Below are 25,027 nucleotides of genomic sequence, written 5' to 3' on the forward strand. Positions count from 1 at the left end.
TTACAATAATTTAAAGTTAAAAATGTACATGTTTAGAAATGTATGTTTTTTTAAAATTATATATAACAATAAAACTTCACGAATACACAACATGACCATAACTAATAATAGATATACAAAGAAGAAACAAAATAAAGATTTTTGAAACGTGCTTTTGCAAACTAGGCAAATTTTTGACTAAGGTATTTTAGATTATAAAAATGAGTTGAAAATCCCGTGATTTGATATACATAACATATTTTAAACTAATACTTTCACTTAAACTTGAGAATAAAATTCATTTGATATAAGCAAAGTTAACTGTCTTCAGCATAGTTTAAAAGTAAATAACACTAATTTAATTATAAAATTTACAATTCTTTAAAGAAAAATTTTCGGCGAGGAAATTCATTTAAAAACTCGTTTTTTTACTAGGTCTATATTCTGCAGTTAAATATTATTATATGAATTTCTTGATTTGTTACGGTGATTTTAAATAAATGAAACTATTATTTTGTTTACGTATGTGCTAGAAGTTTAAACTCTTATACTTTAGATGGGCCTTTTGTAAATATGAACGGTTCCAGTAACTTAACATTAGCGATCGGCTAACTAATGCATAATTGAACAAGCAATGTGACTGATGCCTACCAATAAGGGTTGTTGTTGTATCCTATCGTATGCTATTGTAAGGATTGTTAAAATCCTTTTTAAATTTTTTCTGTACTGCGAGGCTGAGTTCGGTTAACATCGTGAATCGTCGCAGCCCCCCACCAAAAATGCCCCCACCACCTACCTAGCCCGCTAGGGTCTGCACTCTCTGGGGTTGTAGCGAAGTTAGTAGTTGACCTGTTGACCAGCGACTGGACGTCACTCAGTTTTTGGTAGTGCGAAGACAAAGATCGTCTTGTCGATACGTCTCATAATCCTGTGTTCTCGGTGTAATCTGCAACTAACCGGACCGGACGCGTGTAAGGTAAGACTCAGAGTTCTCATTATGTATAGGATAAAACTGTAAAAATTTATATTAGTATATTATAAGTATTATATTAAAACTGCAAAAATTAATATAAACATATTATAAGTCAATGTGAGTTATTATCCTGCAATAGGTACATACTATCGGATTGTTTAATATGCCTCTAACTGTATGACATTGATCTATTCACAAACAAGCGCAAAAAGTATCCAAGCACATATGCATGCTCATTTTATAATACACTTCAAGTCAATATGAGTATTTCTGTTCTGTTGAAACGTAAATGAGTTACTACCAAACCAAACAACCAGTGTTCCATACGTTTCTTCAATTCGTAACGCAATAAAAGTATTACACATCTGTTTTCCTTATTAGCTACTTATAACTTGTATTATACTGTAATTTTAAGATAACTAAAGTTGCATACAAGATGTCAAGTCTATAGTTAATTTCATTCTCACGATGCCCTGCTCTCAAATATACAGGGAGACATTACACAGTATAGAAATTTTACGTCCTCCTGGCAGATATAAGACAATTGTATCAACGTACTGAGTGATAAACTTCCATGACGCTTAATGTCTGCAAAGGATCTTACCGAGATGTCTTGCAAAATGATACATTCACATTTTTGTTCAATAACTCAGTTGTTATTGCTGTGTTCAAACAATACAAGTTCCGGCAACTAGGTTGGTACAACTATGCGTCAATTGTCACTAACTTTTAACATTGAATTTAACTATATTATTGTTTAATGTATGAATAGTTTACATGTGATAATGTGTCACACGTTAAAGTTACATATATGCTATCCTACTTGTTTACAAACGTATGTACCGGTATTCTATTTTCTCGTTGCCATCATAGTTGCCCATAAGACATGTATTGACATAAATTATATCCTATATTGCGAAGTTTTTGAAGTGAAAACTTCTTTAGGCGCGTTGAGCGTTTTGGTAGAGGGTAAAATCCTCGTTTCGCGTCACCGACATGCTAATGATACTAACCTGCATGAAAAAGTCAGTCTCGCTGTGTTTTTTAACCGTAGACTTGGCCGCGGACTACTAACCTGAATGAAAAAGTCAGTCTCGCTGTGTTAAAACTGTCCCGGCGGAGTATGAAAACAGACTGCGAAAATCAGTGACCTTTACGGCTTCCTCTCGCGATTTAAAAGTGAAGCCAATGTCGTACAATTCTGTAAGATGCGTCAAATTAAAGCTCTTAATATTGGCAATCTATTGGTTACATTTTTAAATATTAAAAAAAATTCGAAATAATTTTGATTATTGTTTACATTTTACATAGCGTTTACAATGACAAGAAAAAAGTTGTAAGCGAGAATTTTTTTTATTTTTTGGTCAGACAAAATTTGTCAGCGAGAAAGTTGTTTGAAAATAGATGAATATTTTTTTTGTAATTAATCATTTTTTTATTGGAAGTTTAGTTTAGCCTGTAGTAGCGTATGAAGTGATGAGTGAACGTTTCTGCCGGAACTGTAGTTGGCGCATTGGCTCACTGATACCGTATTAACTCAATAAATTAGTTTATTGTGCAATAAAAATACCTTTACGAAAGAACCAAGTTAATTTAACTAATTTATTAGTTTTAAAAATATTGTGGGTTTAATTGTTATTGCAATTATATACTTTATCCGTAGCAATAACTGTATTATTTACAACGGTGTTCAACTCACTGTTGTTCACTCGGTGTTTACTCACTTGTATTCTATGTTTAACTAACTATTAATATTGAGCAATTACAACATATTTTTATACAGATAAATGAATAATGAAAACAACGAATATATTTTTAAACATTTTTAATATTTGTACGAATATTTGTATTTAAAATTTAGCATTATTCATTTTAATTATATTTTTAATATTTAACCTCTTCATCATGAAATGAGTATTATTACGGTATAAGATTTATCTTACTAGCGTGGTAAAATAGATTTCTAGTTATTTTATAATATTTTTTCGTGGATTTTAAAATTGGAAAATTAAAAAGGCGTCACATTCACAATTACAGATGTACTGCTACTATAACGTATTGTTAATTACTCTCAACTTAATAGTTCCGTTTTCACTTCTATCGGCAGTCCCACGACTGCTACTGTTTTTTTTTTTTTTTTTTTTATATTTAAATGTAATTAAATATCGCTCTAGTTCCCTTAATGGTAATTTGTTTCATAAAATCATGGTTTATACATTTTTTTAATTTTAGGAAAATCAAGTAAATTTTCAAAATGCTTATATGCAAGTTTTCAATGGTTGGAAAGTCATGTTAAATTGATTTCTCTTGTCTTATCATTCCTTCCAAATACATAACTACGATGTTGAAGGACTATGATATTAACCTTTTATTTTTTATATTACCGTACCTATATATATTTCTTGTGTTCGTGTGTACGTGATTGAACTCCTCCTAAACGACTGGACCGATTTTGTGTGTGTGTTGAAGGGGATTCGAGAATGGTTTAGATTCATGATTTGGTCCGATTTAAGTAGTTTATTTAATTAAGTTTTTATTTATAAAATTGTTGATGTTAGAATGTTTTATATTGGATTCGGCAGATTGCGCTACGACACGTAATACAAAGTGAACTGATACTTTCAGCTGAAGTTCATCAAAGAGGCAGAAACATTTGTTTACATTGAAATTTTAGTAACTATTAAATTACTGAAAACTGCTTGATCAGTAGTGTTTGCACATAGAGTAATCGAATCTGGTTAGCTCCTTTAACATTGTGTGTGGCATTTTTACTGTAGTTATTGAAAAGCAAATGGGGATAACACACTCTTGCCCTTATTTTAGAAGCATATACCCCTTATACATATTTATTGATTGGTAAAAAAATATCAAAATCACTTAATCGCCAAAATTTAATCTAAGTTGAATTCCGAAACCAACATATTAGACCATTATTTTGGTTAGTGCAGCATCATAAATCAATTGTGGAACTGTACATAGATTAGACTGGGGGTGAATTTAAACGACCAGAACAGACTCATATTGACCGCAGTGACTTTTTAGTTAGACGATACACTTTCGTCATTGGGATAAAAAGTCTAACTCTAATTGTTACTGAAATCGTCGGAGCACTTCAATAAATTATCATGGAATGTTGGAGGGAATAGGAATCTTATAAAAACTGCTTAACTTTACGACTTTAGGACCCCAAATATTCCAATTCGTAAACAGTAAATACCCGTGGTAATTCGTTTGACAATATTTACCAAAATTATTGAAAAGTAGGTAGTTATGGCTCAAATTATTTACTAATATTATTCTTGATACTGTTCAATATGAAGGAGAAGGTAAAACATCTGTAAAAGGCGTTCGAATATGTAAAAATAAGGGACTCATTGGAACTAGTGAATACTTTTTCTGTCCGAATTCCTCATCACTCCAGCCTGGATCTTATTTTATCTTTTATGCTCTATGGTCAAGAGTAAAATCTGGGGGTCTGGTTATTTTGTTGTTTTGGTTGGTTCTGCGTTCTGCTGTGGGGCTCAGGTTTGGAAGAAAGGATATTCAATCATAATCATACTATGATACTCACTTATATTCTCATGTCTGATAGGCCTATTATGAGTGTAGTGCAGGACTAGTTGTTATTTAATTCCTCGTTTTATATTAGGCGGAGTAAATGTTTGTCAATTGTGATTCTTACTTTAATCGGTAACTTGAATTATAATTAAGAGTGATAATGTTAAATAACAGTATAGGAAAGAATATGAAAATGTATCCATGATTAAAAAAAGAATTACTTTTCATTCGGCATAATAGGTTATTTTGGTAATAATTACGACGTGTAGGCAGGCAACAGTGACTTGATTTCAGCAATACATTGCGACATTTGCAAGGAATCTCCTAAGGTTTGTTAATGTTCAGTATCCAACTTATAAATACTTTTTTTAACCCTCCTACTGGTATTGCTAAAAACCGCTTGATGACATATTTTTGTCATATTGTAAGCATCTTTTATAGTCACATGTATGATTAAATGAAAGGTAAACTTATGCTGAATGAGCCTACATAATGTCACAGTCATCTATGTTCTAATAGATGAGGCCTAGCCTATTCACAAAAGAAATGTGGAATGGTAAAAAACAAACAATTCATGTTTAGGCCTTAATGCTTTAGCTTTTAGGTTACATTAGGAATGTGCCAAACCTTTCAGTATCAAGTTAACCACATTTATTAAAACCCCTTATAATACTAAGTTAATATGTCTAAATTATTAGATGTTTATAAAATTTGAAATTTTATATTTTTAACCCTCTTAAGTGCCTGCTATCTCATTTAGCGATCACTCACTTTTTTTTTACTAAATAAAATTAATGACTAGAGTGACAAAATATTATTTATGAACTAAACAGTATTATTTTTCAGTGGGTTGAAATGTAAGTTTTATAACTTAAAGACTATAACTACATTTGTGCTGTGAAGATCCGTTTTCGTGTCAGCTTTGGCGGTATAATTGAGTATGTAAATTGAGAATATTAGTGAATTCAGGAGGGTTTTGGATCAAAAGAATGATGTTTATTGTTTATTACAAAGATCTGAGAATACAAGATTTTATATAGGACTAACATGAGTGCCTCTGGCAGTTAGCATGGGCTGATGAGGACAACGAAAAACACTCATCAAGATAGTAGCCCACCATAAAAAGATCAAATTCTAGAGAGTCTGATCACTGTTTTCGATCATTAGTGTAAGTTGGGTTACAGCCAGACAGAGCAATTATTCTAAATTCACGTAATAACTTCTTACTATCTTGCAAGAAAAATGGTTCTACTTTTAATGTCCTACAACTTCATTATTTGTCATTCTCACTCCCTTAAACCCTGTTGTTTGGTTGTGGAGAGCAATTGCACAGCAGTTTAATTACACAAATCTTAGCAGAATTAAAAATAACACAAATTTAACCATAACTTTCTGTAAATTTAATAAATAGGTATAATGTAGAAAAACAAAATATTCTGTAACTTCCATTTATAATATGAGCAAATACAACATATACCACAACTTTCTATCTTTGAATGTGGATGCAATCCATTTACAAAACCACTCGGTAACTTTCAAGTTTCTAATTACGTTCAATTATCAGTTTTTGAATTAGAAACAACTCATCGTACAGGTTGTACGATGATCAAAACAAGACTGATGCATTAATAAATCAATCAATTAATAAGTTCAATTCTAAAGTTTTTAAAACGACTCCATACTGAAACACGTACATAATTATTAAAACTTAATAACACAAAGCACAAAGTAAGCTTGATGGTTGTTAATGATGTGCTGACCACAGAACTGTCAGTTACTTTAAGGCATGGATAATGCTAAAGTCCGCTTATATTTAAACAGATTTATATCAATACGTCTCACAACATGTGCCCCTGAAACTTGTCTAAATGGACAGTCTGACAAGATGTTGTTACATTACCATGACAAAAATGTTTCTGGCCACCACAAAACAAATGCGTTGTGCAACTTGTATCACAAAAAATTGAAACAAACGTAACGTTTTTAGGATGTATGCACTCACAGTACTGTTTATTTGCACTGTCTAATGAATTTTTGTAACAGTTTTAAGGTAAACTGTTACATATTTAAAAAATTTTTTTCCTTGCAAAATCCAAAATATTGTTTTGGAAATAGTAAATAGTATTTAAGAACTTAAATTGAGACTATATTATTTAAGTCAATGTCTCAAATTTATAAGATGCCTTTACATAGTACTTTACCTTATAAAAATTAAAAATCTAATCTACAAAATACTGTACAGTAATTAGTTTTAACCATAAAAAAAGAATAACTGTATTAATCAAAACCTTTCTGTTAACAATTCAACTTTAATGCAATTCCACAAATCTTTGACATTGGCCTTTCATAATTAAGTACATAAGTACATTAACTTGCATAAGTATTATTCTTGAATGTTTTGGCTATTTTTTGTAAAATACATAAAATAACTGTGCTATCATAGTCAACATGTCTACAACATATACCTCAAATAATTGATTCTTGCCATTTCTTGTTTTTGAATGTCCAGCCAACATGCTTCATTAGAAAGCTAAAAAATTCCTTTTATCGAAATAAAATGCAAATGTTGTAAATAATGTCCCGGCTACTTGCACAACGTGGTTTTAGAAATACAGAACACAAATATTTAACTGCAAAATAACACTGTAATTTACAATAAGTTATGAAAGAGAATCAGTATATGTGAATTCCACTCCCTGAAATCATAATGTTGTTCATAGGACGGGCAGAATACGTTAATAACATGGAAATTATGATTGGGTTTCAGAGTTTTAATTTCACTGATTTCAGTAAAGTTAAAATCTAATTTTTATGTTGTACCTTACTGTTGTTGAACTTTTTAAAAAAAAATATGAATTTACTGTATACCCTTATAAATTATATTTTATTGCACATACGTAACTACAAAAATTAAATATATCCAGTATATATTACTTTAATTAAAGTTTTGTTTAGAAAAATCGTTTTTAAATTTCGGCAAAAACAGTTCCATGTTTATGTAATTAAATGTACTGTAATGCTTTCAAAAAGTAAAATTAACATTGGTAGTGCGTTTGCTATAAATAACCTGTATTTTTTATATCGTGTTTTAATGTCATTTGGCCTATCCTGTTCATTACATCAGGCAGGATATGACAATTTTACTGTACCTTGATTCCGGCCAAAAAAAGATGTACGTCTTACAATAGCGTCAGGATTATTGTAAAACGAATTTTAGTGTTTTAGTTGACTTTCTCAATGTTACTAATTTTTGTTAAACCCATGTCTACATTACAACTGAGTTAGTCTAGGGCGTATGAAATAAAAGGTTATGAAGTTACTAGATAATGTTTTGACAGTCTCAAGTCTGAACATCAAAATGTCGGTTTAAACATTATAAGCTAGGGTACAGTTTTTAAGATTTTCTTCATCTTCTAAGGAGTGGCCTAGTGCATACCAAGGTCTTTTATGCACCATGAACATATACTGTGAAGCCTACTAGTTTACAGCTAAAGCAGTCCCATAAAATGCTGAAAGCAACAGACTAGGCTTTTCCACATTAAGACATTGCTAGCTAATACAATTACAATTTTGAAAAACTTAGACTTTGCTGAGAGGAAACATCTCCGTTTAAAAGATAAACTATTGAAACTGGACTATCACTCGGGCATTATATACGCTAATATGTTTTAGTGTTTAAATTAATACATAACAATGAATATATTGTTATATATTAATAAATTGCCATTTTAAGATAATGCTTTGTATAGTGATGTTAAATAGCTTTATGTTTGTAATGTAGTTTAATCTAGCTTTAGTCACTGTTAAAACGTGTTAAACAATTTTTGGTTTTTGATGTAGATGACGACACGAACCAAAGAAGAACAAGAGCTCTTGGATCTGAAGATTGCAAGGATCCAAAAGCAAAATGACGAAATTTTGCGGCGGAAGAAGGTTAGTAACATTGTGTAAGAACTTTTTATGATAACAACCTATATACATGTCTCGCCAATATAAACCCATTACTATACATGTTGAGCGTATACACTTGCCCCAGTGGGTACGAAATAGTTTTTGCCTTGGTGTGATAGTAAATGTGGGTTGTGTTTCAATTAGCATATTTAACAGTACACACAACGCTGATACTGTGCATAACTGATAATGATTAATAAGATGATTATACTAGATAAATTAACGTTTAACCCAGGAACTGGTGACGATCGCTGCAGTGACGGCCTGTCACTCTCAACAAGTGGTGAGCGTTGCTGTAGCAATGGTCGAAAATCACTGGGGGAAAGCCACTTTATAAAGTAACTAATGCTTTACGATGAACGTAATAGTAGCATTTGATAGCAGACAAATCTATTGATTAGTATGAAGTTTGGTACTTTTTTAATCTTTGATAAGCCAGAGAGAATAAGAATATTGTATTCAATTTTCATTCTTGTAATTTCTTTGCTGTTGTGCATGTATCGGTTCGTTTGTTTTTTTATGTTTCTTGTTGCAAGTATGTAATATTATTTGAAGTTATTATTCAGTCAAGTGGTATAAACATGTTTTGAAAATTATTTCTCTTTCGCGGGAGTGATGTAGTGAAATAAATAATTAGTGTTTTGTTTCAAAATAACACAAGTTTCGTAACCTATGTAGGCCTAGGTTAATAATGTCAAGTTTGTATTTTAGCAAGCTTTATTTATTTAATATGTTGAATTCTACCAACATTATATGCATTTGAAATGGATAGGAACTCTTTAGATCAATCTAGGGATATAAGAGAGTTGTTAGAAAGTGAACCAGTAGACCATGACAGTGGTGGTGAATCCGATTAGGCCTAGTGTAAGATCTCAGTGCCCCAACCAAAACTAGGTTTATAATTGTACATTTTTGTAAATACATTTTTATAACAATTCATATGGATGTGTGTTCACACTACAGAATGTGTTAAATGGATAGATAAAATTTTATTTTTTCAAATGAGAAGAAAATTTGAATATTACTTCTAACTTTGAAGATTTAAAGTTTGACATGTAAGAAAATACATGCTTTCCAGGTTTTGAAATATGATGGAGTTATGCTACATAATTTTATACTATATGTACATAATTGTATACTGTAGGTAAATAACGTGATTGTATTAATTTAAAAGGAGATCGAGGAGGACAAGAGGCTTGCAGAACAGCATAATGCAGTTGTGAAACTACGTCCATCCACGAACAATGCTTCGAGGGAAAGAACGCCTGCACTAAAACCAAGCAGACGGGAATTGCGAGAAGACTTCTCGAACGAAGATTCTGTGAGTATAAACCATTCCAAAGATGCAAATACCAACTACGAATTGTATCTAGACTTTTCAAAAGGATAAGTTTGTTTTTGTGACTTGCATGCCATATATGGTGCCTTGTCACATTGTACCACATTGAATCGCAATAACCTAACACAAGTGTCACTATAATCAAATAATTTTATAGATGAGCCTGAGCCTAGTTTGCTGAATTTCTTTATATTTTTATTGAATAAACTTATTTACATGTTCAAAGGAGCTCTTTGTGAAGCTCATCAGCAATTATCACTATTAACAGGTTTGAAATCTCTTTTTAGTAAGCCTAATCAGAGCCAGAAGTTTTGTAATTTCAAAAATTCTTTCATTCACTTTCAGGAACCAGTTACTCCGAGGAATGTGCAGGCTTCGTCCAGAGGCAGTTTCAGAGGCAGGGGAGGGGAGAGGTTCAGAGGTCAGGGCGACTGGAAGGTAAGCAACACATCTATTGTAATTTTTCTGTTAAAATTAATTTTCTGTCCAAGATATTTCCAGTAATATTGTGGAGTTTGCCTTATGCTTTGATCAAGAAAATGTATCAAGGAAAACCGATTTCGATCATAAAACTCTTCATTTATCTTTGATCTAACCAAATCAATTCGATTACTTTACGTGCAAAAATTCACGGCTTTATACAATGAGGTGGTTTTTATAACAGTGTTTAATAGTATTTTCATTGCATTAGATAGTTTATTGATCATTGGCACAATCTAAATTTAAAATTAGGTAATAACTTCTTCTATGCAATCTACATTACACTACTGATCAAGCACTTTACAATAATAATTTTCTAAATTTTAAATGTAAACAAATATTTTTGCCTCTTTGATGAACTTCAGCTGAAAGTATTAACAGCTGTTAAGTATCAGTTCACTTTGTATTACGTGTCATAGCGCAGTCTGTCGGATCGAAGGTAAAACATTCCTAAATCAACAACAATTTATAAATAAAATATTAATTAAATAAACAATTTAAATTGGGCAGAGTATGCGATTGGTGATTCTTCTCTTTCTCATGAGAATAAATAGTCTGTGAAAATGAAGAATGTAACATATGTTAAATTGTATATCTTTTATGTTTAAACAAAAAATTATCGTTAAAAATAATCAATGAATATTTATATTAGGCTATTCAATCCTAAGTATTAAATTCAAGCCATTTCATTAAGTGTAATATTATCAAATATCAACTATAGGTAAATGTTGATAACATACCAGTCTGACTCTAATTTAAATTCATGTTTATAATTTTTTGAATTTATAATTTTTTAATTAAAAAATAATATGGAAGTTTTATTAGTTATCCTTCAATCTAAATAATTAAATAGTTGTGTATGAGTTATTTAAAATTAGTTTCAATTTCAAACGTTAATATGACCAAATGCTGCTAACATCTTTTAATTGTTGAGTTAAATTCGTGCTTGTACATGATGTGCGTTTCTGTCATAGTAGATTGAGTTTTAAATTGTTTAAAAAGTTCAGGGCCTGTTGTTTATTAAATTGTTTAAAAAGTTCAGGGCCTGTTGTTTATTGTTTAATAATTTCAAAATAAGTTTAATCAGGAAAAGTAAAACTTAACACAACTTTATTTGATTATTTAACAATATCTTACTCCAGGACTAAGTTTATATATGTATAACCACCAGAATTGTTTTTTACATTATATGATATGTAACCTATGTCTGGTTTGTTGCAGGCTAATGGTCCTCCACCTGACCCGAAAAGTTTCCTTTACGACGACGAACGTGATGCTCCTTTCAGAGAAAAGGAAGGAAGGGGGGATGCTCGGAGGGGGAGAAGGGGCGAGGATCGAGGTAACACGGACAGTTACAGAGGGGGGAGGGAGTTTCTGAGAGGTGGTCGCAGGGTAAGTTATCCACCCCTTATAACATCCTGTTGTGATAATTAATATCCTTACATTCTACCAGCTTATTCTTATTGGAATGAAATACTTAATTTATAAACAAACACACCAATAATTATGAAATTTTATTTTTGTGATGCCTTTTGTGTTCAATGAGTACATCATCAGACCCACATAACTGAAATAAAAGTGGTTAAAGTAATAACACAAACAATTTAGACTTAAATAAAAAGACATGTCATTAAAAATACAAAGAGATAAAATTTTAAAGACCAGAAAGTATGTCTACTGTCTGCTGACCTTTATAGTAGTAGAGATGTTAAAAAACTTAAATGTATTATTATTAGTTAAACCTGTTTATTATCATAGGTACTGTAGTATTGATCATCAGTAAGAAGAAGTTAGCATTGTTTTGTGTCCATAAGGCTGGCCATACAGGGCAGAGCATTGGTTTTTAAAAATTAGGTGTAATTAGACTACCTTCCGTAGGAATCTCATAACTGCATTTTCCTCCCATATAAATGGTTGATGTTTATAATTTTGTTCTATAGACACTAGTAAATATCCATAACATAAAATAACTCTGCTAAAGATATTTTATAGATGTGAAAATACTGTTTGTTTAGCCGGGGTTTAAGCTGAGATAAAAATTTTTGTAGCAAAAATGCTTTAAGTTCTTCATACTTTTTAGCAAAAACAATATTAAATTTGTCCTGTAGCACTCATAAATAGCATTGGTGTTTTGCGGAGATTCCAATAATACTTAATAAAAAAGTCAGAAGTTCTTTATTACTTTAGCCTCCAGAACCAATATTTACATTAATAAATATACTGTTCTTAAAATATTTAGAACCTCAGTAATTAAAAGATTTTTGTGAAGAGGTTTGATTAAAAACAGTATATTTAGATAAAAAAAAAATTATAATAAAAACGCAAAACGAAAACAAAAAGTTTTCTCTCAATATAAAATACAAAATAAAATAGTGTGGTGATTTTTTATTTCTTAAAACAAGGTACTTTTAACATGAGTTCATCTTTAACCCTTATAACGTCACAGACGCCGTATGGCGCATAGACAAACTATCTCCAAACGGCAAAGACGCGGTACGGCGCATCAACACAAAACTGCGTCTATAGCAAATTTAAGTTCCTTTTAAATCCGATCAATGTCACTAACGGTATGCGTCAACCATGTGTGTGGGTTATTGACCTATGTCAAGCGTCAAAATATAGCTGTCGCGTTACATTGTTTGAAACAATTGACGCGGTGTCTAGACACTCTCCCCGCCACACGGCACAGACGCCGTACAGCGCGCGCGCTTTTGTTTGCAGTTTGGCTTCAGGTAGTGCGTGTCTAACCATCGCTGAGTCGGTTTCCTTCGTCGTGTTTTCTGTTTATATAAAAGAACACTATTAGGTTAGTTGTATATTTACAATCATGCATTTCTTTTTTATATTTATCACAAGTGTAATTTATATAATTGTTTGGTAATGTTTATAGTTTTGCTAATAAAATTTTGTGTGCCTTTTATTTTGACTTTATTTATATCTACAATTTAATGTCCCATAAATATAATGTACGTACAAAATAATTTTAAAATTTTTACTTTTTTATACTTACCATTATTATAGAAAGTAAAAAAAATGAACTTTACACATTACAATTTTTTTTTTTTAATATTGTGCCGTTTGCTGGAAGTCGTGAAAAGATATACTGACGTTATAAGGGTTAAAAAACTAATTAGGCCCTACCCAATATCATTTACTCTGTAGCCTTCTTTGTTTTGTAAACACCAATGTTTAAACCTCATTGAAATTTAGTCCTTTCTATTAGTACCTTCAATAAAGATCATTAACAAATTGCTTAAATTGGTTATACTTAGTCTTTTAGGAATGTCTTACATTTCAAAATAAAATCTGATTATAACATAAAAAATCTCCAATACTAGTTACAGACGCCAAGACAATACATTTAGAAGTGGACAATATTCATAATCGTATGTGTGTCAACCACTGCTCATCAGCGCCAATGTCATTGCAACAAGCATGGCCATTCGTTGGATACTACTCTTGCATCAAAAGTGTAGATAACCTAGTTTAAACATTGACAACAAACTAACTAGTTGAGTGAAAATCACAAGAGATAAATTAAATTTTTGATTGTTTATTATATGATCATCACAAATTTCATGTATACGTGATCTTATGGTATCATTGGAAAACAAAATTTTAAGGCTGTAAACTGGTTTCAAAAATGCGATATACTTTTCGCAGTTAGTTGTTGTTTCTCGCTTTCTTCGCAATTTTGCTAGAGCTTTTCTTAACAGCGACGCATTTTCTCGTCTCGTTTCACAAAATGCAACAAATTCAATCGCAGCTTAAACCCTGTGTTTAGCTATTTACAAAAGTTTCCATTCATAAAGAAAATATGAATTGATTTTTTAGCATTCTCAAAAATATTGTAAGAACTGAAATATGCCTAGGAAGGATATTATTTTCGATTAATATCATTAGCATACTGGTAATTTTCATTGTGTTGAATGTCATAATCTAGATCACATGTTGATTGTATAGGGAGGCATTGAACATAGAGGGGACAGAGGGCGGCGTGGAGGTGGAGCGAACAGGGACCAAGAGGCCTGGAAAGCTGAGAGGATGAGGATAGACGAGGCGAGGATCCAAAGACAGAGGTCAGCTGATGGCAAGTGGCGGCGGGAATGGGACAGCGACAAGACCACTCAAGGGTGAGTACCTCTATAATTATTGACAGTACTGCTAGCCTGTGTTGTACAGTTCACAATTAAGCGAGTTAGCAGTTACGCCAACTGGTTTTCCTGCAAAATTTGGACCCTAATGTTTGTCACCACACACTAGGATGCTCTATGTCAATCAGATCAGTACTATTAGTCACTGAGTGTTTTACTTTCAGAACAAAGTAAAGTGAGCTGTATATGTCCACCTTAATAACAGATACCGTACTTAAACCTATGATGATTTTATTTTTGGATTTGGTGAAAGGTTTATAGGAAAATTTTTTTAATATTTTTAGTTCGTCTATTGTACTGGCAAACCTTTTTTAAGTACTTGTAGAAATTAATAAAGAAAACATGCTGACACAACATTTAACTTAACTATACAAAAGTATCTATTCTCTTTCATTTGTAGAAGATCGGACAGGAGTGGTGGTAGCAATTAAACTCACAAATTCTAATATTGTTTTGTTTATAAACTATTACAGAAGCATGTAAAAGAATTTATTTAGATATTCATGGTCTTGTATTTAAGTACAACTACGAGGGGTATTAGAAAAATAAGGTTCCCAATGCCGCCGAGACAGAATGCGATATGTTGGGAGAAATCTGGCAACACTGTCTTACTCATCAAATGTCCCTCTCTCTATCCATACCACTCGCGCCTCGCTATGTCCAACAGCGCCGGCCTAGCTGCCTTCGAAGATGTAGCTCCCTGTCGTTGTTACCGCCAGATGCGAAATTCGTGCTGTGATAAGTTTTTTAAATGCAAAACAGATTTCATCTATTGAAATTCATCGTCAAAGTTTATGGGGAAAACGGCATATCTGTTCAACACGTTCGGAAATGGTGTAGAGAATTCAGTGAAGGCCGCATGAAAATTCACAATGAAAACCGAAGTGGACGGCCTTCAGTTTCAGATGGAGTTGTTGAAAAAGTTGAGACAATACTGCTTGAAGATCGGAGAGAATCACCATTCACAGGAACAACAGTAAACTCTGACAGATTTGGCGACACATTACGAAAACTGAGGCGCGCGATCCAGAACCGCCGGAGAGGAAGATTGTCCAGTGGTGTGAGGCTTCTCCATGACAACGCTCGCCCTCATGTCTCACGTCGAACTCAAGAACTGCTGACAAATTTTGGCTGGAATATTGTGCCCCATCCCCCCTACAGCCCAGACCTAGCCCCAAGTGATTATCACTTATTCCCAAAATTAAAGGAACACTTGGGTGGCCAACGCTTCATTACCGATGATGAAGTCAAGGAAGAGGTTACTCAAAGGATTGGCGGCAGAATTCTACACATGGGGATAGAAAAGTTGGACCATCGTCTACAAAAGTGTTTGGACAGACAGAAACGGTTATTATGTGGAAAAATAGCTAAACTTTTACGTGTTAAATTGATGTATAACACTAAGTAGAAATATAGAGCTGTCTATTTAAAAAAATCATGGGAACCTTATTTTTCTAATACCCCTCGTACATAAAATACTTGATAAAGCCAAAACATAAAATTACGAAGGCTATCCAGAAAGTAGATTACGTTTTGCTCTGTAGCCACTCGAGGAGGACTATAACAGCCATTTTGATGTCAAGGCGTTTCTCTGTTCAGTGGTTATCCAGCCGTGTTAGTGAGAGGCTATTTTCGCTCCTTGTTGTTTTCCAGTAGTTGTTTAAAATGTGTGAGTCAATTGAAAAATCCAATGAATTGTGAAGTGTGGTCGGTAATATGTGTTTTGTGCTAAGCACAATAAACCAATTAAGATTTATCACCAACCCTGTAAAGTTTATGAGAACGATGTGATTACTGAAGGTGGTGTGCGTCAGTGATGCGTTAGGTTTAAAAATGGGCGAACTAATGTGCATGATAACGAACAAAGTGGACGGCCAAGCATTGTGACCAATGAAATTATCTGTAAAGTCAATGAGAAAATTAAAGAAGACCACAGATTCACAATAACAAAGCTCTCACTTAGTTTTCCTCAAATTTCAAGGAATTTGTTACACGAAGTTGTTACGTAGAAGTTTACCATAAATTTTGTGCAAGATGGGTACCGATAATCTTAACAAAAACCCATAAAAATCAGTGTATGACTGTTTCATTGACTTTTTGGACACTTATGAAAAAGATGGTGACTCGCTGCTCCATCGAAACATTACAGGAGACAAGACCCTCGTTGAATGTTGAATTTCATGGAAAATGAGATGAAATGTTTTTACACTTTCTTTTGTAAAATTTTGAAAAAATGTCATTATAACATAGTATGTATTTTGATCTAGAAATTGTTTCTTATAAAATATTGGAACAAATTTTAAAATAAGTGGAGAATGTATTTTACATTAACTGCTTTGCAAAACAGCTATGAATTAAGATTTTACTGCTGGTAGCATTAATAAATCATAATATGTTTTATGTAAAAAAATTGTGTGATACTTGAAATTGGATTACGTTTCATTTTACATGGTATGACCCCAAAAACTCTGTAAAACACTTATATTTGTTTTTTTTTTTTTTTTTTTTTTTAATGTTTTGCTTATTCATGGTTATTTGTTTTCTCCATAATTTTTCAATTGTAATAGGATATGTACAGTAACACATTTCTCACTGTATTGCAGAAACAAAAATTATAAAAATCTCTTGGATAACAACTAACCTTTTTCCTCAACTCATGCAACTTAAATCAAAATAGTCTAGCATTTAATGTTTATGGCTTTGCTAAATGAATGCGGCTCTCAGAGGGTTGTTGTAAGTTTAAAAAGGAGATAAGCTGAAAATATTGGAAATTTGTTTACAAAAAAAGTTTTGGAAAGAGATTAGGTTCTATGAAGATAATATTCTAAACATACACACAGCTATTCAAAAATTGATTATCCAAAATGACCTTTTGCTTTGTAAATGAGTGAAATTAATGTTATGTGGACATTCTAACAGTGAATTGAATTAGTAAAATATTGACTGGAGTAAATGTAAAATGTAGTACGTAATCGTTACTATGAGTTACATATGAATTTTTAAATTCTTAAGAATGTGTCAAACCCTCTGGAAGATTTTAAATTTACAAAAAATTTGCTAAATTTTTCATTTCAGAAAACAATCTTATTGTCTTATATCAAACCTTACTTGAGTATTTTTAAAAAAGCCGAAAGAAACTAGAAGCAGAAATTAAGTTCTTCAAGAACTTAATTTTCCCGAAAACTCATTGTGTAGACAGGAAAATATTCTATCAAAAGATAATAAAATGTAAAATTTAATATCTGAATTATAGACTACAGAATTAAATTTGGAAAACTAGCTTTTGAGAAACATACAGTGGAATGTTAGCTTTCATTTGACTATATGTGACTTATAAATCGTCCAAATTGTAAGGGCGAGATAGTTGTACATAGTGTCAATGTTATAATATTTGGATTGTGTTTTTCTAGACCTCCAATAGAAGAACCTCTATATCAGCAAAGGCGGCCAAATCCAAATTCCCTGTCAAGTCAAGACCACCGAGGACCGATCCACCCACCTCAAAGTGAGTGCATAGTTTTCTTTTATGTTTGTTACGAATTAAGTTGAACCGGTTTTAATTCAGGATGTTGTCCAATTGATGTCAAGCTTAGGTATCTAACTTGGCTTTATTAAAATGCATGGAGTTATGATTTTCAATATCTATATATATATAAAAATGAATGTTTGTGTGTATGTCTTTTATAGACTCAGAAACTATTGGACCGATTTTGATGAAATTTTTTGTGTGTTTTCAGTGGAATTCGAGAATGGTTTAGATTCACAATTTGGTACAATTTAAATAGTTTATTTAATTAATTTTTTAATTATAAATTATTGTTGATGTTGGAGTTTTATATTGGATCCGACAGACTGCGCTATGACACGTAATACAAAGCGAACTGATACTTAATAGCTGTTAATGCTTTCAGTTGTGAAGTTCATCAAAGAGGCAAAAACATTTGTTTACATTTAAAATTTAGAAAATTTTTATTGTAAAGTGCTTCATCAGTAGTGTAATGCAGGTTGCATAGAAGACGTCATTGCCTAATTTTAAATTCAGATTGCACCAATGATCAATAAACTATCTAATGCAATGAAAATACTATTAAACGCTATTATGAAAAAAACCTCATTGTCATTGTACAAATCCGTGAATGTTTGCACATAAGGTAATCGAATTTGGTTACATCGAAGGTAATTTAAAAGAGCCGAAAGAAGACACTCTTAATGATCGAAATTGGGTTTCTTTGATACATTTTCTTGAAGGCACACTCTTAAATAATACTGGAAATATCTTAGACAGAAAATTAATTTTAACAGACCGAATTTAATTCTTTATAACCTAATTAGTTTACCGAGATTCATCCATATACATTAATTGTTCTGAATAACTTATCAACACATAGCAAAAACCACGAAAGATAGAGGCAGGGATATGGTACATACCTTCATAATGCGCCCAAGAGGCTTACGAAGGAACGACTATTAATTATCTCGGCAATGTTTAGAATGTGATAGAAAAAGAATAAGTGAATATAGTGCACTGTTTTCAATGGGAAATTGCGTGCGAAGCAGCGGGCAACTGCTAGTATATATATAAAATTTTCAATAAACATTGAATCACAAAAAGTACTTGCTCTGCCGGGACTCAAACCCGGATCTCTCACTTGCCAGGTGAATGTGCTACCATTACACCACAAAGCCGTTACTTTTTACGATTCAATTATTTTGTATTTGGCCGTATCTGTCACACATGCGTTTAAATAACCAAACTAACATATGATCGGAAGACCAAATACCTGTTAAACGCCTTTTATTTACATTAATTAAATTTGTATAAATGGCAATAGCCAAATTTAATTTTTTCAGTAAACATTGAATCACAAAAAGTACTTGCTCCGCCGGGACTGGAACCCGGATCTCTCACTTGTGGTTTATATATATATATAAAATTGTGGTTTTAAGGGTACTTTGGGATTATACCGACCACACCAGTATGAAGAACACAAAAATATAAATTTATAGAAATAAACATGATAGAACGAAAAAAACAACTCTTTAATTACAAAATTACAAATTTACAAGCATTTCCAGGTATTGTGATCGGTATTGTTGTCGCTGTTATCTTATCTTTCTCGAGAATCCCGATTACGGCAGGCCGCGTGGCATCACATGATTTGCACTGTACATAATTGCCTTTCCATTACAATTCAATTTATATTTCTGATCAGCCCCTCTAGAATTTGATATTTTACTGATAGGTACTATCTCGAGGGATGTTTTTCTTTCGTCGACATCAGCGCGGGGCAGCACCGAAGGTGCTGTCGAAGCCCGCGCTGATGGCCGGAGGCACTCGCATTTTGGGTGGCGGAATGTGAGAAAGAATAAAAACAAGTTTTGAACGTTTTTTCAATAAAGAGTTTAGTTTTAGTTTGGTAATGTTTGTTGTTGTTGAATTTTTGTGTTTGGAGAAATGTAGAGGTAAAACACGGAAGTACAACAAAGCGACGCACCAGCTGAACGGGCGGCGAGACTCTGCAATCACGTTATCTACTAGACCGCTCGACTTTGACCTCTGTCTGAGGATGGGGAGGGGTTTGCGATAAGACAATTCCTGTTTTATATTGACGAAATATTGTTCTACGCTAATCTAGTAATCAGTAAAAGCAAAATGTCGAATAACGATTCATGTCTGGGTGTGGTCGGTATAATCCCAAAGTACCGTTTTAAGTTATAAACTACAATTTTACAATGCTCAAATGTTATTTAAGATTTTTTACTGATTTTTTTCTGTACAGTTCATCCAGAATTGAAAAAAAATTAAGACATTTCTTAAAATTATAACAACTGCACAGTTTTCCATATACATTCACATTTTTAGGCCCAACTGGTGGGCATTTGATGCGTTTTGTGAAATGGTAACAATAATGAAACGGCTAAAGTGGTATACAACTATGTTTGTATATAAACGTTTTTACTTATTTCTTCTTCACTTTGTAACCAATTTCATAATTTCATCATCAATGTGCAGAGTTTTCATTATTAGTATGATAGGTAGATTTCAAATATACTGTTGTTGTTATTCTAGATTTTTTGACATCCATCTAGTTTTACTAACGCATTATTGAGCTACAATAACTCATAGATTTTTATGAATTTGAAATACGGTATTTTATTTATCTTTCTAATACAGATACATATGTATTTAATGTTTTAGGTCAGCTGTATTATCCACCAGACAACTCAGATCGTTCAATGCTCCGTGGAGGAACCCGTGGTGGAAAGGGGAGAGGAAGACTTGGAATAAAAGAATTGGAAATACCTTTGGAAAAATTTAAATTGGAAATACCGCAGAAGCAGGTCACTCCGCCCATTAACCTGGTATTGCCTGCTTCTGACGATGCCAGATTGATTGACACTCCCCTTCTTCCCAGAGAAGAGTTCGAACTTACACGATCCATAGAAGTCATCGGAAACTCAGTAAAAGTTTCCATACCCAACTCAAGTGAGTACATGACTTATTAAAGAGTTAAATTGAAAGTACAGCAATGTACAAAAATGTTTTAGGAATGTACTTTTATGTCATTCACTAATTTATATATGTTTTATTTATAGTACAAACGCAAAGCTCTGTAGTAATTAGTACTTTATTAAAAGTTGATGTGAGAGTATAATGAAATTTGTGCTTAACTCGTTCACTACTGAAAAAATTTGTAAAATTGTAGCAGAGCTGAAAAAGCTGAAAATTACAATTAAGTAGCTTTCCTTAGACATGTAGAAGTCCAAAGTGGATAATAACTAAAATCAAAAAGTTTAAGGATCTTTACCTTTATATATTGGTTTGAATTAATCATACTTTTGAATATCATTTAATTCGAGATTACATTCTTCTATTCATAAAAATTAAACATATAGTAAATTTGTTCTTTTGTTTTCCAGGTGTGGCCCAATTGACACCTAAAAGCCAGCGTCAAATGGGTGAGTCCCGGAGCAGGTTGCGGTCGCAAATAAGCAATAGCAGCCAATCCGACGAGGACGCACCACGTGACAGAGGTCAGAAAGGGGGAAGGAAGCAGCGCAACCAAAGGTATCCGAAAAATCAATCCAAAAACTCCTTCAATCCCAAGGACCCTACTGGTATATCTGTTGTAGAAGATCTTCCTGCCCAGAACAAACCTCCTCTGCCGCCGTTCAGGTCGGACCATAGACCTGCTCAGTCAACAGAAGGGGAGGAGTCCTGGGAGGACGTGACCACCAGTGGTGCGGAGAGCGTGGGTGAAGAATTATTGTCCTCTCAATCAAGTCCAATCAAAATGACTATCCCAAACACGATGGTAGTAAACAGTAAGGCCCCGGCTGAACAAACAGTTGCAAAGCGCGTAAATGTCGAAGACTTTGAAAAGTATCTAGATAAATATTTGGACTATGAACATGACAGACCTAAGAATATTCAAAAAAGGTCACCCCTTGATTCTGATCCGGTTATGAAGACAGAACCTTCAGTACAGACGCTTGATAAGGATGGGATTGATATGGAAGGGTTTATTGAACGTATGAGAATTAAATCGGATTCAGAATTAACAGAGGTCAATAATCATGAACAGTCTACGGAAGTCCAAAGTGCCCAACTTCAATCAGATCTAGATGTGACAGGGTTGCACAGCCAAGACTTGACAGGTGAGTTGCAGATAACTACAGAGGGAACAGAGGAATGTACTAGTTTAGACATTTCCTATACTATATCTGAGATTGAAAAAAGCTTTGTAGAAATGCATGAAAGAGAATGGGGATATGACGCAGAGTTTGCCCGAAAATGTAAAAAATGATGTACAGATAAATTCTTCAACTGGTACAGAAACTATATGTTCCGATGTTAAAGATGAAGTTAAGCTGGAAGGTGAAAGTGAAACATATATTGAAGGTAATGATAGTAAGAATGAGAGCATAGAAAAAAATGAACCATCCGAAGACACCAACTTACCTGAGATTACTTCTGTGCATTCAAAAAAGGAAGAAGAAATCTTAGAAACTTCTAACGTAGGAAATGACAGTAAAGGTGATACAGGTGTGGAGATCACTCAGAAGGAGGAATCTAGTGATCAGTTAGAAACTTCTAACATGGAAAATGACAGTAAAGGTGATAAAAGTGTGGAGATCACTCAAAAGGATGAATCTGGTAATCAGTTAAATCCAACAAAAGAAGCAGTTTTACCTGAATCGTGTAATGAAAGCAATAAACATGACACGGAGCCTGAAAACACATGAATATCGCAAACAACTTAACTACACTCCTAATAATATTAAACTACTAACATGGTTGTTTAGTTTGTCTGAATGTAGAAAAAGTAATAAGGAATAAGTTTCAATAGCAGTGATCTACGATACATAAGATCAGTGGAATTTTTGTAATTGGATACAAGTTTTAATCTTCACTAGTATCAGGAATAAAATTTACATTCAGTTATGTAGGAGAAAAGTCTATGCTCTTACAGTAATGCAATTACTGTAATTATTGATCACTGTATTAATGATCAATAGTTATTAATTGAATTTAAATTATTTAAATTGAATTTATCGACCTAAAAGAAATATAATTTCATATTGAATCTTATTTTGGTATATATATGTGATATATAAATAAAGTGTTAAACTTAATAGTTGCTTGTTTTAATATGGTCTAATATAATATTGTTGTTGGCCTCATTGGATAAATTAATTTTGATATAATTAGTTTTATTTTTCATTAGTTTGAGCAGATATCGTTATGATTGTAATTAACAAAAACGTATTCCGTCTTTGTTTAATTTGAATAATCAGTTTTTTTAATGGATTTTGTTATGTGAATTATTATTATTTGTTAAAGAAGAAAATTTGATTTTTATTTACTTATAGTGAAAGCCTTTGGATAAATTTATTTTATTTATTGTATTTTTAGGAAATTTTTATTATTTCCAGAAATTGCTCTGTTGTCCTTGGTAATAATTAGCATAATTTATAAAGTCTTCTAAAGATAATATAATAATGGTTGTCCTTAGTTTTTGTAGTTAGAAGTGTTTATGAAGTATTCTTACAAAAATTTGCATGTGTAATGTAAGTTTTTAAATTTTTTTCTGATAAATTAACAGCATTGTTATTCACATTTTGTTGACCTAATGCAAACAAACAATGAATATGTCATCGAATTAAAAGTCACTGCCGATCTAAAAACAGTGATGGACATCTTTGTTTGTTAGAAGATTTCATAAATTTACAACAAATGAAATCTTGTTCTTGTCTATTATCAAGTGTGTATTCAATACTGAATGATAGTTATATTTAAAAAAATAGGAGTTGTAACAGTTTATTTTTAAAACATTTATAAACAAGTAATCATTGTAATTTTAATATAAAGCTAATTGTACAGCTAAAATATTGTTTATCTAGTCATTTGGTGCAAAACCAAAGAATTTCATTATTGGGTCTTAACATACTCAGCATTATGATATTGATATTATGTTATTTGTCTAATCTATTTTGTTTTCTTTTGTATTTTTCTTGTGATCATCGAAAGTTATGTTTTTCCAGTTCAATATATATTATTTATCGATTTCAATTTAAAATGTATTTAATCTTAAGTTACATTAAATTTATTTGTCTGGTTGTCATATTGTTTATTTAATTTTGGAAATTTAAATACATAATAATGAAAGTATTTAACTATGTTTTTACAATTAAGTTTGACCAATTAATAAGTTATATGACTGATTTATTTATACATAAATATTAGGTGCAGAAGCTATATTGCATGTTGGTTTTATTTTTAGTTTTGTACTATGTCACTCTGTACCGTTTTTGTTTTCAAACATCTTGTGGTATAATTGAACTTGTAAAGCTAGTTAAAATGCAGTGATTAAATTTTATATATTTTTAAACTATTTTTGTAATAGTTTCAATCTCTAGTTACTTGTCTGTGATCCAAAAAAATGAGTCAATTTATCACATTGTATTTTTATTGTTGTAACTGCTACGTTTCTTGAAAGTAGATGTAATGTAAAAAGAAATGTAATTATGTGGGAAGTGTTTCTAGGCATGTATATTTGTAATATAATCCTTTGTTATGAATATTGTTTGTTTGGGGTTTGGGTTTAATAAAATTGCTCACATCGATATGTGTTTCATATTGTAGGTTGTGTGTTTCCATTAAGCTATTTAATTGTTGTATGTTTTAACAACTTCGTATTGGCATACACTATTATGTAGTTGTAGCCATGCATAATATATAAACATGCAGTCCGAATGCAAATAAATATATATCAATTATTGTTATTATTAATCAGTCTATTAGGAAATGACCTCTAGAAGCAACACTAATGTTTTAGTCTGGAGAGGTTTAAAACTTTAATTTTTTAACCTGCATGATTGTTATTACTGTGATTCGTTGAGCGTTTTACTTCATTTTATAAACCTAGTATAAGAGAAATATTTTTATGGTAATGCTGAAAATTGTCTAGTAAAAGAGTGAGTCCCACAAAATGTTTGTCTCATGTTTGTCCCAGATCCAAATATAAAAAATTTCAAATATGAACTGCACATAGTTTTAAAGCTATAGCAAAAAGATTTTTGTTGAACACA

At 32.0% G+C, this 25,027-nt stretch overlaps 1 protein-coding gene across 1 annotated transcript; it reads left to right on the forward strand.

The window, feature by feature from the left end:
• The first annotated feature begins 860 nt into the window (after positions 1–860).
• Positions 861–24,562, forward strand: LOC124356655. The gene is made up of 9 exons (XM_046807783.1): positions 861–955; positions 8,351–8,443; positions 9,636–9,782; positions 10,146–10,238; positions 11,502–11,672; positions 14,244–14,413; positions 17,845–17,939; positions 20,634–20,921; positions 21,356–24,562. Exons 2-9 carry the CDS (start codon positions 8,351–8,353, stop codon positions 22,240–22,242), a joined length of 1,944 nt encoding a protein of 647 aa, XP_046663739.1. The 5' UTR covers positions 861–955; the 3' UTR covers positions 22,243–24,562.
• Positions 24,563–25,027: the final 465 nt, after the last annotated feature.

The sequence above is a fragment of the Homalodisca vitripennis genome, chromosome 3, assembly GCF_021130785.1.
Source record: "Homalodisca vitripennis isolate AUS2020 chromosome 3, UT_GWSS_2.1, whole genome shotgun sequence".
In the NCBI taxonomy this organism is placed as follows: Eukaryota; Metazoa; Arthropoda; class Insecta; order Hemiptera; family Cicadellidae; genus Homalodisca; species Homalodisca vitripennis.